The sequence below is a fragment of the Eublepharis macularius genome, chromosome 15, assembly GCF_028583425.1.
Source record: "Eublepharis macularius isolate TG4126 chromosome 15, MPM_Emac_v1.0, whole genome shotgun sequence".
NCBI lineage: Eukaryota > Metazoa > Chordata > Lepidosauria > Squamata > Eublepharidae > Eublepharis > Eublepharis macularius.
The window spans coordinates 35,791,006-35,814,948 of record NC_072804.1 but is presented as its reverse complement, the minus strand read 5'-3'; the positions used below and the strand labels follow the sequence as shown (position 1 = coordinate 35,814,948).

The 23,943-nt window shown below is 47.7% G+C and overlaps 1 protein-coding gene across 1 annotated transcript in view; it reads right to left on the bottom strand.

Moving 5' to 3' along the window:
- TINAGL1 (tubulointerstitial nephritis antigen like 1) overlaps nt 1-18,275 on the bottom strand; it is a 34,386-nt gene extending 16,111 nt beyond the window's left edge. The window contains exons 1-5 of the mRNA XM_055000066.1: nt 18,082-18,275; nt 13,885-14,217; nt 10,481-10,544; nt 3,390-3,482; nt 1,682-1,796 (exon numbers count right to left, since the gene is read on the bottom strand). Coding sequence (XP_054856041.1) covers nt 1,682-1,796; nt 3,390-3,482; nt 10,481-10,544; nt 13,885-14,188 — 576 coding nt within the window. The 5' untranslated portion in view covers nt 14,189-14,217; nt 18,082-18,275. The remainder of the gene's footprint in view (nt 1-1,681; nt 1,797-3,389; nt 3,483-10,480; nt 10,545-13,884; nt 14,218-18,081) is intronic.
- Between the last annotated feature and the right edge of the window lie 5,668 nt (nt 18,276-23,943).

Below are 23,943 nucleotides of genomic sequence, written 5' to 3'. Positions count from 1 at the left end.
TAAAATTCATGGGATCGGAATAACCCAGTTATTTCTTAAGCCACTCATCACGTGAGTCTCTTTTCATTACAAAGAGACATAATCAGAATACTGACTCATGCAGAGATACAACATGCAGTCTCCTCAGAGGGCAGGTAATCCTGCTACTTGACTGCAGCAGGAGTGGTTGAACCAACTTGAATGCGACAGATCTCCCCCCCCCCACCGCCCTGGATGTGAAAGGAGGAGTGCAGGGCTTTTTTTCTGGGAAAAGAGGTGGTGGAACTCAGTGGTGGAACTCAGGACCACACAATGACGTCACTTTGGGTCAGCTGGAACAAGGGGGTGAGTTTTTAAAAGTTTAAATCACCCTCGGCGAAAATGGTCACATGGCCAGTGGCCCTGCCCCCTAATCTCCAGACAGAGGGGAGTTTAGATTGCCCTCCACATCACTTGGCAATCTAAACTCCCCTCTGTCTGGAGATCAGGGGGCGGGGCCACTGGCCATGTGATAGTTTTTAAGAGGTGCCGGAACTCCGTTCCACCGCATTCCAGCTGAAAAAAAGCCCTGGATGAGTGTATGTCTCCACTGGGCTCACAGGAGACTTTCATGAAGTCTCATGACATGTTTAGAAAATGTAACAAAACTAATACAGAGATTTTAGATAGCACTTTTGAGTGTTCAGAAATATATTACCTTGTGATCCTTATAACAATTCTGTTAGTTAGGACTGTGCTATCATCATCCTACTATATAAAAGGCTAAGCGTATTCAAGACAACTCACTTCCTACCCTGATGCACCACTAGAGGGTGCTGATGTGGAGGAAAACCCAGATGAGACAGCCAGACCACCAGAGAGTGCACGATGGCGAGAAGCCCATGCTGGGATCAGGCACAGAGCAGGCGACAATGCCTGCCTCCCGCCTTCACCCAGCTGGGATCAGGAGCTGAGCAGGTGGCAATGCCCGCCCCTCACCTTCACCCAGCTGGGATCAGGAGCGGAACAAGTGGAAATGCCCACCTGCCCTTCACCCAGCTGGGATCAGGAGCAAAGCAGGTGGCAATGCCTGCCTTCCCATTCACCAGGCTGGGATCAGGCACAGAGCAGGTAGCAATGCCCGCCCACCCCCTATTCGGCCGGGATAAGGTGCAGAGGAGTTGGCCATGTCTGTCTCCCCCCCTCCACCGCCTTCATCCGGCTAGGATCAGTGACAGAGGAGGAGGGAATGCCTGCCTGCCTGCCCTCCCCTTTCTAGAGCCTGTTGTATTTTTTCCCACAACGGGCTTTATTGCTAGTTCCTAATATTGCAGATAGGAGCAGTGGATGAGAGACAGAGAAAACAGCTTGCCCAGGGCTATCTAGCGAGTCTTTGTCCAGTGCTGCCAGGAGTTATCACCGGCATTCAGACAAAGATTCCTCTGCTTCTCCCCCGACATATTTTGGGCCCCCTCACATTCTGAAGATGTTTGATCAGACTAAGTAGACCACTACTATTTATAAACTTTCTCAGCTTCACAGACCCTAGAATTTTGTGTCCCTTATTCCCACCACCTTAGCAGCACTGGGGTGGGAAAGAATTAGACCTGGAATATCCTGATTTATGGCTCAGCTATGTCAGCCTCATTGTTGCCATTTGGCCATGCATCCTTTGATGCTAACGACAGGCGGAGGCCAGCCTGTTGAACACGGGGAGACTTACATGGAGCTCGTTCATATTCATGACAGCCGTGGGAGGCTTGGTGGTGCCTAGCCGGTACCGGATCCCCTCTTCCAGAGTCATGCCCCAGAGCTGGCTGTAGTTGGAAGCTCTCCAGCTACAGAGAAGGATGGAAAAGAAGATATTTGTATGTTTGGCATGGCTCCCTTGCTCAGTATGCCCCCCCCTCCACCCCAACTCCGTTCTTTTCCTGGCCATCTTGCCTTCTTGTGGCGTCACAACGGCTTCAGCCACCTGCCCCATAACCAGTGCTGTGAAACAGCAGGCCTCTAGGTCTTTTCTTTCCCATGGGGAATGAATGTGACCACACCCTCCTGCGCCATCTTCCTAGCAGCACTCTCTCCATAGCGCACAACAGTGCCGTTCCACTACTGAGTCAACAGTGGGTACCACCAATTGTGACTTGCCTCCCCAGCCATATGGTGCCACTTACGTTTCTGCTGCTGAGGACAAGGTGAGTCCCACCCAATAGGCAGATCAGGCTAAGATTGATGATGGATTTCCCACAACAAACTGGGAATTACGGGTTGTTGTCACATGGGGTTCCCAATGTGGTGCCCACGGGCACCATGGCACCACCAATGCCTTTCCTGGTGCCTGCCAAGTGTTTTTCGAAAGTGGGTGGGGACAGGCGGGACTTCTGCCAAGCAGGGCTTCTGATTGGCCATTGGGGATCTGATGGGCTGTACAGATTTTCAAAAAGTTGCTTCAGCAGCAGCTGTCAGCACAGCACAAGGATCTTCACTGCGTGCCTGAAGGTAATATGGGCGTAGCCTTCCCATGCCCCTGCCCAGGGTAGGGGATCCTCTGCCCCCACCTGCCGTCCCCCGGCCCTGCTCACCTGGTCGGGGGGGGGAGAGCATGAGGGGGGAGAAGCACATGCACATGTTCCCCCTCCATGGAGGAATCCCAGTGCAAGCTGACTGAAAACCACCCCTTTGGAGGCAGCTTTCACTTTGAGTGCACATGCACGCACCACGGCTCCGTCCTTCATCCTGTTGGAAAATGAGCAGGACAGGACGAAGGAAGAAGCTGTGGTGGATACACGGGCCCTCAAAGTGAAAGCTGCCTATCAGGGGTCACCTTTCAGTCAGTGCACACTGGGATTCCTCTGTGGAGGGGGAGTGTGGGAGCGTGCACGTGCACAGCGCACGTCCAGGAGGTAAGAGCCCCGCTGCCCCCACCCCCCAGCAGGCCCACTTGAGCCCCTGCCAACCCTGGCGACTCTAGCTGTGTATACGCAAGAAAATATTTTAAAGCCATATGCTCATTTTAAAAGGCATCCTGTTAATCAGAGCTTCTGCCAGAAATGATAAAGAGTTACTATGATAAAGAGTTATTACTGCACATGACCTCACTCCCTGACATCTGGGGGTTGGCTCCACCACCTGGCACCAACATTCCAAAAGTGCCCGCGGGCTCAAAAAAAGTTGGGGACCCCGCTCTAAAAATTTCAATCTCTGTGCTAGTTCCCGCACTGCACATCCAGATCCCGCCGTAAATCCCAAAGCCATCGCCCATTAGTTGCAGACACTTGTACTACATTGCAGACCCTAGAGCTCTGTCCTCCTGAGGAACTACACGCCTCAGGGTTTGTTTGGGTTTTTTGAGCCACAATGCAGGAGGAAACTTTCTGGTGCAGCACCAGGGCCAGCAGAATTCCTTGAGGCTTCCAGCACAAAGTTTATACCCGTAATTCCCTCTGTTGACGGCATCGATCAATTCTCCATCGAGGAGGCAGGCGTGGCTTTCGCAGTCCCACTGCCCATTTCCACTGCAAGTACTGAGGACAGAAGAAACAGCAAGAATCAGGAAAGAAGCCACAAAAGGAGAAGGAGCCCAAAGCAAGAAAGAATTCCTAATATTTCCGGGAGTCTAGTTTTATAGACAATGACACCAAAAGCCCGCAACACTGAGATCATTTAGGCTGACTTTATCAACCAGTTACCATTTACATGTTACAGTGTTCAAAACAGTGTCCGCCTACATGACCGCCACTGTGCTTACATGAGCCCTGCAAGGTAGGACAGTCTTATTATCTCTATATTGCAGAAGAGTGGCCGTGAGTGTGTGACTCTCATTTGCCTAAGGCAACCTAATGAGTCGCCCGTGTGTAAAACGGGACTATTGGTGACTAGCCTCAGTGGCTTGTTGTGGAGGAAAGCACAATGAAGACCTTGCAGACTGAAATACCAGCCCAATAGCAATCCACGATTAAACAGAATTTTTCTCTCTCTCATAGCAACCTGAATAGCCTGGACTAGCCCCAAGCACGTCAGAGCTTGGCTGCTAAGCAGGGTTGACCCTGGTCAGTTTTTGGATGGGAGACCACCATGGAAGGCTGGGATTACTCTGCAGAGGCAGGCAATGGCAAACCCCCACTCTGCTCCTCTCTTGCCTTGAAAACCCCATGAGGGGTCACTGTAAGTCAGTTGCAACTTGACAACACTATTATTATTTCGTAACAACCCAAATGAGCTCAGAGATGCTTGCATTCTGGGGTCTTGACATCTTGACTGTGCTTTTGGGCAAGCCAGGATAGCCTGTGCTGGCTGGGGTCCTCCTCAGATTCCTTTTCAACCTGCACATTTGTTAAGAAGCCCATTTTGATAAAGACACCAGGAATTTCAACTCCAAAGGAAACAGGCCCTGCCAAGGCGAGCCCTGGACTTTGCATTACTTGGTGAACAGGGTGTGAACAGAGTAAATATGGCAGGTCCCACCGGTGGCTCATTCAGCTTAGCACAGATGCCCGGTAAAAATGTATTGTTATATACTTCCCACTTCCATGAGTGGCAAGAAATTTAGAGGACAGCATTTTGTTTCCTTGGGAAAGGCAGCAGTGGAGATGGACTTTGTCTTTTTGTTTTAAAAAAAAATGCTTTAATTGCAAGTATGTTCGCAGGCTAGCACATGGCCTCAGCAGGCAGCCTGACCTTTAATCAGGCATCAGTTTCCCAAACGTGCAGGTCTCCAAGAGCTGCAGCCCCATTTGTAGCTCATGCTTTCAACTTTCAAGCACAATGCACAATGAAGATTCTCTGTTCTGCATGTACGGCTACTTAAAATGTAAAGGCATTCTCATTGGCAACCAAGTGTTCACAAAGGAGTTTTCTGCACTTTTCCAATCCGCCCCAATTTCCCCCTGCATTTTTCTTTGCCGGATCACCGGAGGGTTTAAATTTTTTTAAAAAATATAATTTTTATAGTATTGTAACGTTATAGCACTATAGCAATTATTGTTGTTTAAAGCCTCTGAAAAGCCCTTCCATGACACAATAGGGAAAACGATGGCACCTTAGAACATGAGCGCTTTCCTGTCCAGGCAGCACGCTAATGCTTGTGGAATGTGTTCTTCCATAAAGATTGCAATAAATCGGGTTTGAGAAAGAGCAAACTGAGGACAGGAAACCTCAGGCTAGTGGATGAAAAGAGGACAGTGTTGTTGTGGATGCTCCAAAAAAAACCCCGGTGCACCAGTTTCGAAGCGAAGTCAGAGAAAAACCATCCATGCGGAAGTGGCCTCTGTCCCAATGCGCCTGCCACTGCCTCTTGCTATCTCTCTTGCCTTTTTCAAATATTGTGACATTCCAAGGCTTGGGGGAGAGATCCCATGACCCATCAAGCTCCTTATCAGGAAACAAGTGAGATGAAATCGTAGCAATGAAACTGATAACCAAAACAGCCAGCCTTTTAACAGTACAATTAGGGCTGCTTTCACACAGGTTGGATAATGCACTTCCAAAGCACTTTAGCGATTGTTTGCAACTGGATTTTCATGAATGAAACAGAAAAATCCACTTGCAGGTGATTGCTAAAATGCATTGGGAGTGCATTATCTAACCTGTGTGAAAGCAGCCTTAACAATCCCTCAGAACGGTAGAAGAGGAAGGAGTGGAGAAGTGGGTGCATACCCCATTCCCTGCCAGCAGTTTCTGCCTCCAGAATTCCTGTTTCCTCCATAAGCTGCCTATCTCCACATGCGGGGGAAAAACCTAGATGTATGTATACAGTTCTATAAATTATGCAAATTGTGCAGGCTTGCATACTTTATGCTGCATTTTTCATTGTTTTACATAATTTATACCATATCTGCTAGTTACAGGGTCCCCCCACCCGAAGAGTCAGTGTTCCCTTCTCCTAGGTTTGCCAACTCCTGGTTGGGAAATTCCTAGAGATTTGGGGGTGGATTCTGGGATGGGTGAGGTTTGGGAAAGGGAGGGAGCTTGGTGCGGTGTAATGCCACCAAAGCAACCATTTTTTCTCCAGAGGAACTAACCTTTATGGTCCTGAGATCTATTGTAGTTCTGGGAGATCTCCAGACCCCAGCTGGAGGTTGGCAGCCCTGCCTCCTCCATGTTGTGGTCCTGATTTGCCTTTTAAGGTCATGGAACTCCCGTGTCAGATGTAGTTTGACCCTCTGAAGAATAGTTGTGCAATCATATGGGCTAGAAACTTGGGAAGGTAGTTTTAAAGCATAGATTGGTATGGAGCTCTTCCTTGAGTGTTTTCCCCCTTCCTTCGCTTGTGAAACTGCACAGCAAAGGGTTGCCTTTGCCCTGCTTTAAAGTCCTTGCTAGAAAAGTACCACAAACCCTTTCATGGAACTTCAGGAATCTTCTGGTTGCATGACATGATGCCAGGTCCAATATTAGCTACACGTCCTGCAATGTTTGGCTTTTCTCTCAGCTGAAAGCTGCTTTTTATAAAAACAAAAATGCCCCCTCCCCTTCCCTTCCCATCAGCAGAAACTAGATGGCTTCTCCTTTTACGGATCTGCTGAACTGCCTTAGTCGAGTTAGGCAGTGCTCTGCTGGGCCCTGCTGAGCAGCAAGGAGTAGACAAGAGGGGAGCTCAGTTTTAACTCTTCTTCTCCTGGGGAGGATGTGGCACAAAGGAATGAAGACACAGCAGCTAGACACAGATTTTTCCTCCTTCTCTCCTCCTTTGCTACTTTTGGGGAGGGGGTGGACATGTCCCACTCCATTCATTCAGCTACATTCAAACACTGTGGCAAACCGAGGTTTGTCCACACAAATGGAGCCAGATCTTCGGCTCCAAGTCACCAAAGTGACTGCCTGGGGTAGCACTGGATATAGTGGGACGTACTTCTGAGTAGGAAGGCAGAATGCTGGTTTGGCTCCCCCTCTGTCCTGCAACTTGGACCCCTGGAGTTGCCTGGTACTCCAGGCAATTGCCTAGGTTTGCATAGTGGACAAGCACCATGGTGGGTTGCGGGCCTCTCCCTTATGGTGGGCCCTGCTCTGCCACTGGCTGGGTCCAAGCCATGCTCTGGGGGCACTGCTGCAGAGGCTTGGTTTAGATCTGGCTGATGTGGGCACATTCCTCCCTATTTGCTCAGAGAGCACATCTGAAACTGGCCCGGTTTGGAATAGTCTCAGTCAAACAAACCCCAATTAGGGTTGCCAGGTGTCTAGTTTTCACCCAGACAATCCAGTATTTTGGGGGACTGTCTGGGGAAAACGTTCACCCCAAACCAGACACCTGGCCCCTCTGGGAGTGGCAGGCTGCCCACCCAGCCTCCTCTGTAGCGGCACCAGGGAGTGACTGGCCAGCTGCCCAGCCTCCTCTGCAGTGCCACCTGGGAGTTGCTGGCCAGGCTGCCCACCCAGAAGTGCAGCAGCATGATGACATTATGCAGGAAGTGATGTCATCTTGTCGGGAAGTGGGAGTGCAAACTTAAGTTTGCTTCCTCCTCACAAACTGGGATGCTAAACCATGATTAGCCCTAGGTTTGCAGTGGGGATGGGAGATCCAAATCGGGCTTATTTGGGGCCCAAATTGGCCTGGGAGTGTAGATACACAAGAAAAAACAAAAAGATCATGGCAGGGTCTCCCCCTCCCGCCAGGAGGCTAAGGGGACCTGGCAACCTTAGTCAGCCCCCAGTTTAGAATTCCATTACATGGGGAAGAAACAAACTTCACGTTTCTCCAAGGGCCTACTTTCAGACATCACATTGATATAGGCTTGCCAGCTCCCTGGTTTGGGGTGGGGGGATCCCTTCCCCCTAGGTTGCCTTCTACCACTCCAAGCAGTAGTGGGAGAAAATTTTTAAAAGGTATTATTGTGTGTGCCGTTTCACCACTTCTAGGGAAAACCTGGAAGCCATGGATGGTGCTCTATGAATCACCAATAACAATATGGTAAATGAAAGATTTCTTGGTGATTCCTAGAGCTACCCTCTGTTGTTTTGGGGTTTTCCTTAGAAATAGCATAAAGGCACATGTCTCTGCCTGAAACTTCCTGCTGGTTGGCAGTAAGGTTGGCAGTCCCCTGCTCTGCTGGTTGGCAGTAAGGTTGCCAGTCCCCTAGCCACTCCCACCACAGCTCACCTGGCCAGTGGCAGGGGGGGGGGCCAGGGGCGGAAGAAGCATGACTGCATGCCAAAGTGGGTGCCACCAGAAAATACCATCATTTCCAGTGCACCATGGAAGTGATGGGTCCTGCTGGAGGCCAAAACTCTAAAAATCACTGCAAACACAGTTATCTCAAGTTTTTGCTGAATCTCACAGCAGTGTGACAGCACTTCTGGGTTTGCCACAGAAATGGTATCATTCCCTCCCTTATCCTTACCCCCCCCGCCCTTTCTCTTGCTAGGTAGAAACACTGGTTGGCAAGCCTACACCCTACCTTTCCACTCCACCATCCTGGCTCACAAGTTCCCCTCTTCTGATGCCTGGCTGTTCTGACATAAGGAGGTGTATTCTTTCCCTGAATCTTCCCCCCCCCCACAGCTGTAGGGTCCCTCCTCCCACGCTCCAGACCAGGCAGGAGCTATGAGGCAGTGGGAAAAGGCAGAGGTCAAATTCCTCTGCATCCCAGATTCTTTTTCAAAAGGCCTCCCTCTGCCCTGGAGCCATAAACACACACACCATTACAAGGGGTTGGCAGAACACCCCAGTCGCTAAATCCTTCCGGGCAGGAATTCAGCCCTGCCTCAACGTCTTTGGCAGAATTTCAAAGTTCAATGTGCTCTGTGTGTGTGCATGTGGGAGGGTGGGAGAGAATCAATGGTGGGATGGGCAGAATGGTGGGATAAGGAGAGAGAAAAGGGGCAAGGACAGAGTCTCACTGGAAATTACTTCCTTTTGCAAGTGCTTAGCCCCTGCAAATCAAGTTTGCATACTTGCACAGTGTGTGTGTGTGTGCGCGCACCTTATGTCAATTTTAGCAAAAAAGCCCATTTATGAAGCTCGTGAACCTGTCAAGGTTTCTTGTAAAGTTGCGCTCCTGCTGCACACCCAGAAATAGCCTGAGCTTGGGCTCTTGCCTGGAAGAAGTTCGTGAAAGTTGGTTATTCTTAGAAGTGCTACTGGACTCTTTACTATTCTCCTTAACGCACACATTGTGCCTGGAATCCTCCAGGGGCTGTAGAAAGGGGCTTCAGGGTGGGTCTGACCTGCAGACAGCCTTTAGTTTTCTGTCCTTTACCTGCTCCTCAATCTGGCCTTCATTATCATTTTTTTGAAAAGACATCACGGGACGGCGGTGAACAGGATACGTAGCTGGGAGACTACGGTGCTTTCCACACCATTTGTTTGGCTTAGACACTGTTGGGAAGCGGGTTTTTTTTCCTGCTTCCCCTTAGCATCTTGGTGCTTCCCAGCCCCTCCTAGCCAAGGACATTACATCTTGAATTTACCCAGACACTGCAAAGCGACTGAGCAGAGGCAGCTCAACAGCTATTTATAACATTTAGTTAAGGCTTTTGTTTATTTATTGGATGCTTTCCCCCCTAATACATTGGTATTTATTCTGTGTCTCACAAAGAGCCATATTCACAATATCCTCCATCAAAACAGCCACATTTACTTCCATTCCTGGCATGAGGCCTGCACCTCACAGCATACCTGTCCCTCTAGTGGCAGCAATTTTGTGGTACGAACTACTTGCGAACCGCAAGTCCCACTGGGCAAGGGCCTTGCCCACTGTCCTGAAACATGAGGCAGGTGTCATACTGGGAAACCGTGCTCCAAAGAGCCACCTATGGCTCCCGACTCACTGCACAACTATCACGGCCCTAATGAAGGGAGTTTGACTCTCGAAAGATTATACCCTGGACACTCTTGCTGGTCTTTAAGTTGCTACTGAACTCAAACATTGTCCCAACAAAACCAAAAGCAGTTTACGACAAATAAAAAACACAGTCAGCTACAATAAAAGAAATACAATTTAAATAAACACCTAAACTGGTAATTGATATTTATTTATTTGATTTGATTTATATTCTGCTCACCCCACAAGCACGCTCATATTGATACACTTTCAGTGAAATCCTAAGCAGAGTTACTCCAATCTGTTTAGGATTTCTGTTTAGGATATTCCAATGTAAATCTGATTTGTCAACTCTGAATTTAACGTGTCAGTATATCATTCGGTTTTTCACATGAATGGACTTTCCTGCTCTTTATCTTTGTCATTATGGCTAATGGCACCAAGTCGGGAACTCAAAAGAAGGTTCCCTGCACCAAAATCATAGAGATGTAACCAAAAGGAAACCCTAGACTGCCCAATTTCCCATGGATGTCCAGTCAAAATTTGTTGTACAGAGAGGGGCATTTTCTAGGTGCACAGTTGCTGGCTGACCAGAAAAATGGTCGCAGAGCAGAACAGTAAAATAATGTATCAAGTAATTAGGCCAAGTTTATAAACTGCATTAACCTAAGAGTTATTCCAAGAAATAAGTTTTTTGTATCTCCCTTTCTCTTATTCAATGAGACTTTGACCAAAAATTGCTTTGATATGAATAACACGCTTACCAGAGGTTGCAGTTATCTCTGTAGGTCGCACCTGTTGGGAATCTCTGACTGTTGCGGACACAACCTAGAAAAAAGGGAAACAAGGTAGAAGCTGCAGTGAGAATCTGGGAACATACGGATGAACAAAGGTCCAGATTTCGGGATGTCCATCCACCCAGCATTGCAGCTGAGTAGTCTCGTTTCCTGTTTATTGTTAAGGATGCTGGAAGACCATCCCATAAGAGCTGATCGTTTGCTCAATCACATTTCATCAGTCAAAAGTAATGGTAGGAGATGTGCTTTTGATAGCTAGGGACCCGTCTTCTGCTTTTGGAATGCACTTTGTACCAGAATTTGAGAAAGGACACCTGCCAGTGGGATTGTTTATGGAAATGATCCTGATACTGACTGTACTAATCTCACACTGTGTAATCCACCTTGAGTCTCAGTAAGAAAAGCAGACTATAAATGACATAAACGAATAAAATAAAAATAAATAAAATGGTTTGGCATCCGTTCTGCAATTAGGCTTTATAGAGAATGAGAGAGAGAGAGAGAGAGAGAGAGAAAGAGAGAGAGAGAGAAAGAGAGAGAGAGACCTTTGAGTTAGAAACTGGAGAAATACAGAGGGTGATCTCTGGTAACGTGATGTGGTGAATACTTTGAGGAGCAGTATACTATAGCCCAATCTTATCAGATCTCAGAAGTTAAGTAGGGTCAGCCCTGGTCAGTACTTGGATGGGAGACCACCATGGAAGGCTTTGCAGAGGAAGGCAATGGCCACCTCTGCTCCTCAAGCCCCTTGCTGGAGTTGCCATAAGTCAGTTGTGACTTGTCGGCACACACATGCTTAACTCCCTTCAGTATTGTTCCGATTGTGCCTTTGAAAATAAAAGCAAAATGTTGCAAAGATGTAAGTGTGCGAGGCTCCCCAAGGACAGGATTTTAGTCCAGTGGCACCTTAGACGCCAACAAGATTTTCAGAGTGGAAGCTTTCAAGAGTCTGAGCTCCCTTACACTCTGAAAATCTTGTTGGTCTCTAAGGTGCCACTGGACTAAAATCCTGCTGTTCTACTGCAGACCAACACAGCAAACCCACCTAAATATCCCCAAGGAAAAGGGAAGTCATTAGCACTGACTTTGGGAAATTCTCACTAATCGAGGCGAGAAGTCTTAAATATTAGAACTCCACACCCACATCCTTTGACTGTCTCTTGCCAGAACTCCTTGGGACTTTGTGACAATCACTTGTACAGTCAGAATTCCTCTTAAACAAGCACAAAATGTATTGAGGGGAAGAGGAAATCCACCCTTTGAACCCTCCTGAGTACACAGTGGGAGCTGCAGGAGGGACTGAAGCATGTAAGGAATGAAGTGTTCAAAATGTCGTTTCATTCGGGGGGGGGGTGTCACTGTTCTGATCTGCAGGTTTCGGTCAGGAGGGGCAGGGGCAGATTTAATTTTAGCCAAAGTGTTGGCTTGGAAAATTCAAAAAGTAAAGACGGGTGACAGTGTCTCTGTGCATGCTGAAAGTACATGTTTCCCACCACTGAAGAATAACGACCTGGGCTTCGGGGACATATTCGGCACGGTCCATTTTAAAAATTAACCACTGGAGAAGAGGGGGCTTCAGAACAGAATTTAGCCCCTAAATGAGACTTCCTCGTTCTTCTGTGGATGTGGTTTCCTGGGGCTAATATTCTGAGCTCAGAGGGAAACCAGCCGCTGAGAATGACTGAAGGCATCCTTCTCACCCTCCACAGGACAGTCCCAGCAGAAAGACATCTATTGTTTGTGAGCAAGAAAACCACATTATTCTTAAAGGAGGTCAGTGTGTGAGGGGTGTGTGTGTGTGTGATAGCTGCCACAGAAGGGGCATTTTCCAGGCTGAGGCATTCAGGACTGTGGCTGGTTAAATGGCCCGTCTGCATAATGAGGCCACAGGAAGGTTCAGGGACCCAGCAGTGGCCTCCAATATGCAAAAACCCAAAGACAATTTCACTCACTTCACCAGGGCTTTTTTTCTGGGAAAAGAGGTGGTGGAACTCAGTGGTGGAACTCAGGACCGCACAATGACATTACTTTGGGTCAGCTGGAACAAGGGGGGAGTTTTTTAAAGTTTAAATCGCCCTCAGTGAAAATGGTCACATGGCCGGTGGCTCCGCTCCCTGATCTCCAGACAGAGGGGAGTTTAGACTCCCCTCTGTCTGGAGATCAGGGGGCGGGGCCACCGGCCATGTGACCATTTTCAGGAGGTGCCGGAACTCCATTCCGCCGCGTTCCAGCTGAAAAAAAGCCCTGCACTCCACTTGCTAATACATCCGTACATTCATCCTGGAAAACCCAAACACCTCTCCCATAACCCGTCAGAACTCTTTTGCTAGATTGGACCACAAAAACCCTGTCAAGCTTTGCAGCAGCAACTTCTCTAGTTTCTCTGACTTGAAGGCCATTGCCATTTGTCCCCCAAATAATCAAGTACTCAGAGCTATACTGCCTTTAAACATGGAGGATCATAGCTAACAGCCACTGACAGACCTATCCTTCTCCACAAACATCTCTCATTAAAGGAATCCAGATTCATAGTCATTCCCCACGTCTTGAGGCAATGAGTTCCGCAAGCTTGTTATGGAATAATGATCTAATTTGGTATATTTTTTCTATAGAGTACAACAATAAATGAGGAGCATTGTGTGAATTCAGTCCTGGGTCTACTGCAATAATTGTATTTTATCACACAATACTGGAGGTAAATTTTGATTTAGTATTTTACCTAAAATCATTCTAGCACTTAATAATAGAGTATATTATATTAAGACATTTTCTCCTCCCCCCTTCTTCTTTTGTTACAGCTCTAGATAAAACACCGGGAGCATTTCATGATTGGTTTCTATATGTGTGGGTGTGTTTGATTATAAATTGTTTACAACTGACCACTGAGGAAGGCCTTAGGGCCGAAACGCATCTGGTTTTTTACTGTACCTTGGTCTATTTGTGTTGGTCACTGCACTGTACCATCATCTGTACCTTGAGATGTTTTAGAAAGTTTTAGCATATGCATGTATCCTGCCATTCAGGCCTTACGTTTTAAACTTGTTTTTAATCTGCATTTGTGCACATTCATAATAAATATTTTCAAATATATTTTTAGGTTGTTACTTAACCCCTCTATTTTGTTCCCCTGCTTGTTTGGGTTGAGTTTGTGGGGACTTTCCCCTACACCCCCTTTTCCTTCTTCTTTGTTGTCACTTAGACACACATATCTTAATGTCAACTGCATGCACAGCAACCAGCCATGCTCTCCTACCTACTACCACACAAACACCAGTCAATATTGCCTCCAGAGGCATAAACACCCATTGATACACTTCATGAACATCCGCATACAGCCCCCTATCATCCATCGCTTTCCACCAATACCTTACCCTTGTGCACGACAAATGGGGGGTCAATGCCCAAGCAATACTGCCAAAAATCAGGACAACAGTCCGAGACGGTGCGGTTGCAGAACAGGTCACAATAGCAAATGGTATCAAGGTAAGGCACTGTGCAAGCGTCGTCCCTCCCAAGGCAGCAGGCATCCTGGCGTTCACAGTAAGAGCCCCCTGCGTCTCGAATCCCCCGTTCATGCAACCCTGGGGCCAGCTCTCTCCGTGTTCGAGACACACGAGCAGCGAGTGCCTCGTCCGCCAGCAGCGAGATCACAAGGCAAGTCCAGAAGGGTTTCATTCTGTCGTTTGATCTGAAATCACCAGATTCTGCAGAAGAAAGAGAAGATACAGAATCAATCACACGGCGGCAGCTCTTGCAGCCTGTTCTCCAAGGCACCCGAGCACAATGTTTGCTTGAACAGTACAATATTTCTATGGGTGTGCAAACCCTCCATGAGAAATTTGGCTAATCTTATTGAAATTCTTTTTGATTACCCTTAAAAATCTTCCTGTCTAGATGGTTTGATCCCACCCTATCCCAGAAAGACTTACACGCTTCCCCTGTTTTGTCCTTACAACACCCCCATCAGGTAAGTTAGGCTGAGAAAGGACAATTGGACAAAGTCCTGTGGTGATCTTCATGGCAGAGGGAGGATCTGAGGGCAATCAGAGGGCAATCTAAACTCCCCTCTGTCTGGAGATCAGGGGGCGGGGCCACCGGCCATGTGACCATTTTCAAGAGGTTCCGGAACTCTGTTCCACTGCGTTCCTGCTGAAAAAAAGCCCTGTGCAAGATGAATTCCAATCCTCATTTGCGGCGTCTGTCTCACCAGATCACATATGATCACAAACGACAATTTTTGTAAATGAAATTGATGAAATGTATGTGTCCTGGAACTTGTGAATTACAGACCATTGTATATTGTTTAGGGACTGTTGAATACATGACATGTACTATTTATTTTGGCATTTGGCACAGTTGAATCTTAAATACAGATCTATGAAGATTGATTGGTAATGTTATAACTTAACATAGGGGGTTGAGTCTACTTTCTAGTTTACGGATACCCCCTTACTTTTGGCCTTTTTCTCTCTCGTTAGAAGGAGGATTTGAACCTGGGTCTCTGAGGTCCTAGTTTGATAGTCCGATCACTATATTGCATGTTCTGCAGATGTTTCACCCAAGCAAAAACCTGCAGATTTCCAGTGAATTCTATTGTACGATAACAACCTAGTCACATGCTGGACCCATAAGAAATTCCTCCGGCCTGACCATGCAGAGGTGGCATTCCCTGGAGAAGGAATATGTTTGGGTTTGAGCCCCATATATGAACAGACATTCGATGGACAACTGACCTATGGATCTACAATAGTGCCTGCCCAGCAAAAGCTCTTGTTCCTCTTTCAACTTCTAACAACATGTTCCCTGCAATCCAGACTTCCCTAGTTAGCACACAGTGTCCAGGAATGTAATTCAGCATTTTCCTGTTTACCCGGACATCATGATGGAAATGGAGTGACCGGCAGCCTTGAACTCATAGAATGAGTGACTGTGGGCTGTTAAATGGGGAGGAGAGAGGCGTAGTCCATTGCACACCCAAACATTCTGTTCTGTTAAGCCCGGGTGTTTGATATGCTGTTATTTTTAGCATTTAGATCCCACCCTCTTTTTCAACAAGCGTAGAGCAAAATCTTTAGCTTCATTTCAACCCTGCATGGTAGTTTAGGCAATAGAGCAAACCGAGAGATGAACATTGGATGGTCTGCCCCCTCAAGTGGCTGCCCGTTGCATCTCTTTATGAGTCACTGTTCTGGGCTCACCTCATTCCAGTGAGGAGGCATACTCACAACCATGACTCAGGCAGAGACATAGGTGGTGAGAGGAGTAAGGATTTCCTCTAAAGTTCTCTCAAAAAACCTTGCTTGAATATAAGAGTTAAGAGAGTCACGGATATTTAGATGTTCACATCTTTCTTTCAGATCCTCTTGATGCTACCTGGAGTCACCCGTGATGTCAGGCTTCTGCAGTGCAATAAGTTCTCATTTCTGAGCACTGGCAATCTCAGGAGGAGGTGTGGAAGGTCAAGAGGCAAGGAAGGAATTTGGGCTCCATCTGGGCACACTTTGTCTTTTGCTCTCCCAGATGCCAAAAGGTAGTAAGACTCCGTTTTGATGAACTGTAACCCTGAGGCCTTGCAAGGCAACAGGCACAGAAATGTTGCGGGTCATAAATCCAAGGAGCATTAAATGCGACTTGTGAAATCCCTAGAATGGGGTGTTGCGCAAAGTGTGTGCTTGACTTCACTCCTTTTGAAATGTAACGTTTGCTCTGTACAGCTACTGGGTTTCGTGTGTGTACCAACCCAGAGGGGGCTGCACTTCAGTTCAACACCTGGGGAAAAAAGATCTCCCAAATCTCAATGTGTGACTGTAGAACTCCCTGTCCCTTGATAGGACTGCTGGAATTCAAGTTTTAAACAGACACGCACAATCCGCAGAACTGCATTAGGGCTAGCTACAGAAGGTAAGAGGGACAGGGGATCCCTTTTGCTTTCATTGCTACCTTGTACACAAATAATAGTAGCAAACTGGGAAGTTAGCTCACAGTTATTAAAGGGAAAACCTTTCCTTTATTTAAACAAACAGCAGATAAGGGGTCCAGGACCCATCGAAGTGTGGGAACCTTTCCAAAAGACAAAAGACTCCCCCCCCCTTTAAAATACATCCTCACTAGCTAAGCACAAAACTTCCTGACAGGAGAGAAAAACATCAAGTACTTTCTGCAGTGAGATTAATTAAACCAGAATATGCATTCCAACCTCTTTTTTTTTTGTGGCCTCATAAAATCTCGGTACAACAGATTCTAGCACATTCCAGATTTTTAAACTGGGTGTAGGTGTACGGTAAAAATTCCAGCCCCACATCCAGACCCCAATCCTCTGGGGCAAGCTCAGTCCCTGAGACAGCTAAGTCGTGTGCATCATTCTGATATTTGGGTGGCTTTAGAGGACTTTTCTACGATTCAGAGACGGACATGCACCTTGGGTGAGGAGAAAGTATAAGAAGGATCAAAATGAGAAAATAAAGCGGCAAAATGTAACCACTTTTTCATCCCCCTGGCCCCATATTTCTGGGTTGGAGGCAAATGACTGGTAGGCCAAACGTTCCTTGCAGCACAAGAGTGATGGGACGGTGGTTAGTCATACATAGGTCATAAATTTGGGGGCACGATGGAGGTGTTTGCCTCTCTCCTCATTAGGGATGATATGGCTGCCCACTTATCTGATTATTATGACATATACACTGGGTGGTTAAGTTACCCCTAATACATTTGCTTCATTTATACCTCATCTTTCTCCTCAGTGGAGACCCAAAGCAGCTTCTCTCCTCCAATTTATCCTCACAATAACCCTGAGAGGTAGGTTAGGCTCAGAGTGCATGACCGGCCCAAGGTCACCCATGGCAGAATGGGGATTCGAACCTGGGTCTCCCAGTCAAACACTCTTAAGCACTGCACCACAGACTGGCCCTTTTGAGTGGTCATGAGCGCTTCCAATGGGCCACTGGCTTGTAAGGTGGCCAAGGGGCTGGGCTAAGTGGTACTTAGGGACTGGCAGTGCCGCAGGGATCACACTGCTAAGACCTGTCGTCATTTACAAGCCAAGCTGCTCTTGTACAGCTGCCAGCCCCATAGCGGGGATGCTTGATGACATTTCTTCCAAGGCTGTTTTAACATCGCTGTCTGCTCCTCTGCATCTAACAGAGGCGGCTTTGGCTAGCCATAGCTCTTGCCACAATACATGTTTTACTGGTTTCTGGTGCCACAGATGGCTTGGCTTAGGGGTCTGCATCATTTTCCACCCCACCCCTTCGCCATCCTGCCAGAAAGCAATCGAAGCCTTCACCCCGTCTTTCACAGCCTCCAGCCCCATCCATGCACACCCACCACCTTCCACAGTTAACAACAGGACCAAAAGCCTGAAGGGAAGTCCCAGATGGAAGAAGCAGAATCAGTTTGCATCTGGGTCCTATGGCAGCGCAAAAGCGCTTCAAAGCTCATGTTTCCTTCTTACCACCAAGAGAGTTCAGCGGAGACAGGAACAGCCAAAGGGGACGGCAACATACCAGACAGGCTGATCCCTTCAAAAGCTGGCCATGTGGCGAGGAAGAAAAGAAAAAGAAGGCTTGTACCTGAAGCTCCTTTGCAAGAAAGCACCGAGGGTGAGCTACAGCTGTCCTCTCCCCTTTAGTGCCAGCCCTCAGCAGCTGCAGGTTCTCCCTGAGAAAAGTCAAGTTCTGCCCGGCAGGCACTCCCTCTCAGCGTGTGAGCACCTCGCACATTGCTGCGCCAGGGCTCATGCGCTTCTTATGTACTGCTCCACTGAGCTGGCTGCACTTCTGCCTCCCACCAATTCCCTGGATCTAGTCACACCAAACAAGCCCAGCCTCTGCCCTCCTTTCCCTTCCCACTTTACAGGTCAAAAGGGAGGTGGTCAGGATTTGATGGGGGCGGCTGTCAACAGGGGACGAGCCTCCGGCAGCAGGGGGAGCATGCAGGAGAAGCCCAGACAGGGATGGGAAAGCAGATGTGGAGGAATCTTTCCTCTTATCTACTGCTCATGTTTCTAGCTTGCCCTGTGGAAGGGCTTAGAGAGAATGCGGCACTCCAGCAAAACCCACAAGTGCCAAACAAATTCAAATAGCCACACACAGGGTTTGGCATAGACTAGGAGCTACAAGTGGGAGACCCAGATTCAAATCTCACTTCTCCTACAGCCTCACTGGGTAACCTTAGGCAAGTCACTCACTCTGAGCTTCAGCCGCTTCCTTCTGCAATGAGCCGGGGGGGGGGGGGTTGATAGCACTGGCCTACCTTTCAGGGATGTAAGCTTTACAGCAAGACAATGCACTATATAGATGCTATGGGTTATGATTTAAAGCCCAGCTCATACATTACTGCATTCACATGACATCCATTTGAGAATCTGCTTCCACAAGGGTTGCCAACTCTGGGCTGGGGAATTTCAGGAGATTTGAGGGTGGCGCCTAGGTAAGGGTAGGGTTTGGGGATGGGAGGGAAGGATAGGAACTTCACTGGGGTATAATGCTACAGACTCCACACTCCAAGGCTGCCATTTTCTCTGGGGTAACTGATCTCTGTAGTCTAGCAATCAATTGTAATTCTGGGAGATCTCCAGGCCCCACCTGGAGGTTGGCAAAACACTTCCCATGCAACCCAGCAGTGCATGAAGCTGCGTGGCCCCTGAGGTGCTGGCAGAGCTGCAGGAGCCAGTGGGATCCAATTCAGGTGATATCTACAATGACACCGGGTAAGCCTGTACCGTTATCATTGTAGCCGTGTCCAAGCCGAGCAGTTCCGCCAGCATATTGGAGGCCACTTGGTTCCACTTGTTTCAGGATTGTTTTAGTGTCCCAATCCACCCCTAAAGTTGGTGGCCTCTGCACAAAGCAGCGGGGGAGGGGGTGATAGGGATTGGGGCCAGGGTGCTGGAGGAGGGCATAAATCTCCCCCTTCTCAGGTTTCCTAATCAGAAATGCCCACTTGTATGCCGTTATAAGCTCCGGGAGGGGGAAAAGAATAGTTAAACTGAATTACTCTTGCTGTTAGTCTATCATAGCAAAATGAAACAGAGGCACCTGACAGCTTTTGTGAGCCAGCCTTTTGTTAGTCTTTAAGTCCTCCCTGGACTTTTGGTTGAAATCAAATTGTCTTTCCCCTCTTTCCTAGGTTTAAAACAGGTTGGGTGGGGGGTACTGTCCATCAGGAAATGGCATGGTGTGCAAGAGGAGGCTTCAGCACGCCCCCCTGCCATTTTCCTAGCCTAAAAGTCCTGGGGTGATGCTATTGGCCACATTGGGGGCTCCACGTGTACTGATGGGGTGCACAAAGGTTTCCTAGTGGGGCAAGCAGCACACACACACACACACACACACACTCGGTCTGTTTAGGGTTAGGAAAGTGGCATAAACAACCTCCCCCTTCCCCATGCTACAATCCCAACCTGCATCAGGTCCATGAGCCTGGGAACTGAATTGCACAAGCTGCATACATCAGTGTGGTGTAGTGGTTAGCAAGTCGGACTAGGATCTGGGAGACCCAGGTTCCAATCCCCACTCTGCCATGGAAGTTTTCTGGATGATCTTGGGCCAGTCACATAGTCTCAGCCTAGCCTACCTCACACGGTTCTTCTGAAGATAAAATGGAGGAGAGGGTAATGATATAAGCTGCTGTAGGTCCCCATAAGGGAGAAAGACAGGGTATAAATAATGACTGACTAGCCCAAGGTCACCCAACAAGTTTCCTTGGGAATTCGAATCCGAGTCTGCCAGATCTCAGTCCAACACTCTAACCATTACACCACACTGGCTGTTATGAAATTCCCATCATGCAATCCAGCTTTTCTCAAAGCAGAATTTAGACTATCTTTGTAAATATTATTAGCACAAAATATATACCCTTCCAGCACTTCACAAACAAGGACACAGGCAGCCTTCTTTCCTTACTTCGAATAACTTGATTCTCACTCCTAGGACCACCGGCTTACCCATGCACACACCCCCTCCATTACCACACGTCAGGGGCAACGCTGTCCTGCTGGCAGCCTGCTGGATTCATTTATTCTGCATTCGCTTGACCTGCTGTAACTATCTCCGTCTGTAACTATATCCATAATCTAAAATGGATCAGATCATACTTGTTATATAACAGCTGCGCTCCTGTTGAAAAAACCTTCGAGCAGGGGAATTTGGTCTCTGTCCCAAGTGTGTAGTCCAAGCTTATGCACATTCAAAGTATATGTGCACAGGATTTATGCTAGATGAATGCCTGGAATGTGGAATCAGGTTGGCCAACAGGCAACCCAATTCCATCTCCTAGGCATTTATCTGGAATTAATTCTATGCAGGCACACTTTGAATGTATGTAGGCTGTAGAATTCACACTTGGGAATAGAGACAAGCAGGGGAAGAGGGAGCAGGAACAGGTGCAGTTTACAATTCCCTGGAGGCCTAAGAGGGACAGGCCTGAGTTGCACGCCCGGCCGTTACCATGAAATGACCCGTGAGACTGTGAGCCAAGCTACAAGTGACGCCTTACACAGGTTGGACACTTGTCAGCTTCCCTCAAGTTTTGATGGGAAATGTAGGCGTCCTGGTTTACAGCTTGGCTCTCCATTACAGCTGCAAGACCAGGATGCCTACATTTCCCATCAGAACTTGAGGGAAACTGATAAGTGTTCAACCTGTGTAAGGCGTCACTTGTAGCTTGGCTGTGTTACAGGATGGGAGTTCACACAAGACAGAAGAAATGATGCTGGAGTCTAAAGCTAGGCTACTACTGTCCTAAACATATCCAAGCCATTCCAGACTCTTAAACTGTCCCAGATATAGTGTTGCCAACCTCCAGGTGAGGCCTGGAGATCTCCCAAAATTCCAATTCTTTTCCAGACTACAGAGTTCAGTTCTCCTGGGAAAAAATGGCTGCTTTGGAGGGCGGATCTCTGCCATTATACCCTGCTGAGATGCCTCCTATCTTCCAACTCTGCCCTCTCCATGCTCCACCTGCAAATCTCCAGGAATTTTCCAACCCAGAGTTGGCAATCTGATCTTCCAATCGTCTACAGATATGGGGATGTGAACAGCACAAATATATGCAGCACCATTGGTAACTATAGTATGTTAGTAAAACTGAAGCTAGCTCCCTTGTGCACATACAGTAACACGACCCAATTTCAAAGGCATTGCCACCAATATCTCCTCCATTGACAGTAGATTAACAGCAGCTATAGGCAGCAGAAAACAGACTCTCTCCCAGTAAAAGAGAGGCGATTGGACTATATGGGTATTCAAACATCCATGCACAGTTGGATTTATGTACAAGCTAAGGATGCTATGGCTCAGATTATGAGCCTGTAACACATACACACATGTACCTGTTCGTTATTAAAAATTACTGATGCTAAGGGGCCTCTTAAACTTGACATAGCATCTCTGCACGTCTGGATCAGGTTTTGTAACTACTGATTCATGGGGAAATCTTCCAGTTTTGACCTGAAACTCTCAGGATACCTTTAACCTCTTTCTCCCATCCACTGCAAGGAAGGATCTAGAATTTCCTGTTGCCACAGATCAAGGCCGAGCTTAGGGTTGCCAGCCTCCAGGTAGTGGCTGGAGATCTCCCTGAATTACAACTGGTCTCCAGGCCACAGAGATCAGTTCCCCTGGAGAAAATAGCTACTTTGGGGGGGGGTACTCTATGGAATTATGCCATGCCAAGGTCCATTCCCTCCTCAAACCCCACTTTCTCCAGGTTTCACCCCCCAGATCTCCAGGAATTTCCCAACTTGGAGCTGGCAACCCTAGCCGAGCTCCATGCCACAGAGGAGTCTTCTGCAGTATCCCTGCAATGTGTTTATGCCCTTGCCAACTGCAGATGCCTCAGTTCAGATGGTTTCCCCCCCCCCCTTGCTTTTCCTGGCAACACTCGGTGCCAAACCAAAGCCTCAAGAGGCCCGTCAATTAATGTGTGACATTCGGGTGTGGTTGCCCCAAGTCACAGCTCGCCACAATAAATATTAACCACAGGGGAGGGCAGCCTGCCATCTGTAACCTCAAGAAGCCAGAGATAAAGGGAACTGACTACTTACTGTCTGTAGCTGTTTGTGATAGAAAGAACAGGGGTGGCGGAGATGGATTTAGGCTGGCTTCCTGTCTACCAAGATTATTTGAACAGTCCCCCAAAGTGCAAAAAGTAAGACTTTTTTTTTGTCACTCTTACACATGGGGAATGTTTTTACGAGTGTGAAAGAGAAAGAACCGCCTGCCCTCAGAGAAACTGACTTCACCAGCTCTTTGCATGTGTCACTGTAGTAAGCATATCTTTTTATCACAAGGTTTCCCAGACTCATCCAGAGATACAAAGGGCAGCCTCCATTACCACTATCGCATCTCTAAGGTTGCTTCCATAGGGAGGATTCATTCCACTTTGGCCTCCACTTGTCATCTTCCCCAGTTGCTTACTTTCTGGACTTTCCCATTTTGATGTGATTTTTACCAAGCCTCTTTTTATATGAGCTTTTTGGAAATATCACAAGCCCCTTCTGTACCAGGGACATAACTCTTCATTTTCCCTGAAGCCAAAAGGCATGGAATCAGCTTGTATGTGGCCGTTTGCACCTCTCTAAAACTTGATATTAAAATCTTTATTTTTGATACCCAGATATTTAGTCCCCTATACAATATTCGCACCTGTGCCAAAGCAAAAAGAATAAAAAGGGAACTTCCCCCCTATACTTTCAAACCAGCAATTCATCAATCCGACACTAGACTAGAAGAAGAAGAAGAAGAAGAAGAAGAAGAAAGAGGGGAGCAGGGAAGAATGTAAAGGAGGGGAGGGGTAGCGGCTGGCGAGATGAGAGTAGCCAATCACAATGCAGTGGGCTGGCAGGAGGCAGGAGAGGGGGGAAGAAGGTGGAACCAAATAAAAACCGAATAAAGGGTATACACCAGGAAACAGCCTACCGCAAAGCAAGGAGGCAGACCCAAACACAATATCTCCTTCCTCACTTTGCAAAAGTTATCACAGAATGGGGATAAGAAGAAATGAAGAAAAACCTAGGGAGAGGAAGTGAGAAAGAGAAGGGGGAATAAAAGAAGGAAAGGCTGAAGGGAGAATAGAACAAACTAAAGAAAATCCAGGTTATTATCAGTCTTCTTGATCCTGCAGTGGTGACTACTGAAGCCATGGAAACCCCTTTCATTTGAATGAGAGCAGCCAATAACAAGCTGTGCCTTACAATGGCCTCAGCCTCTTTCTGAAAAGCTTGGCAGGCAGCAGGCAAAGTACTGGAGGGCACCATGTTGGGGACCCTGCTCTACCTCTTATCATTGTACAGATATAAGACCAATGTTGTGTAGTGTTAGAGTGTCAGACTAGGATCCGGGAGACCCAGGTTCAAATTGCCGCTCCGCCATGGAAATGTGTTGGGTCACCCTAGATCGGTCACACGCTCTCAGACTAACCAACCTCACAGA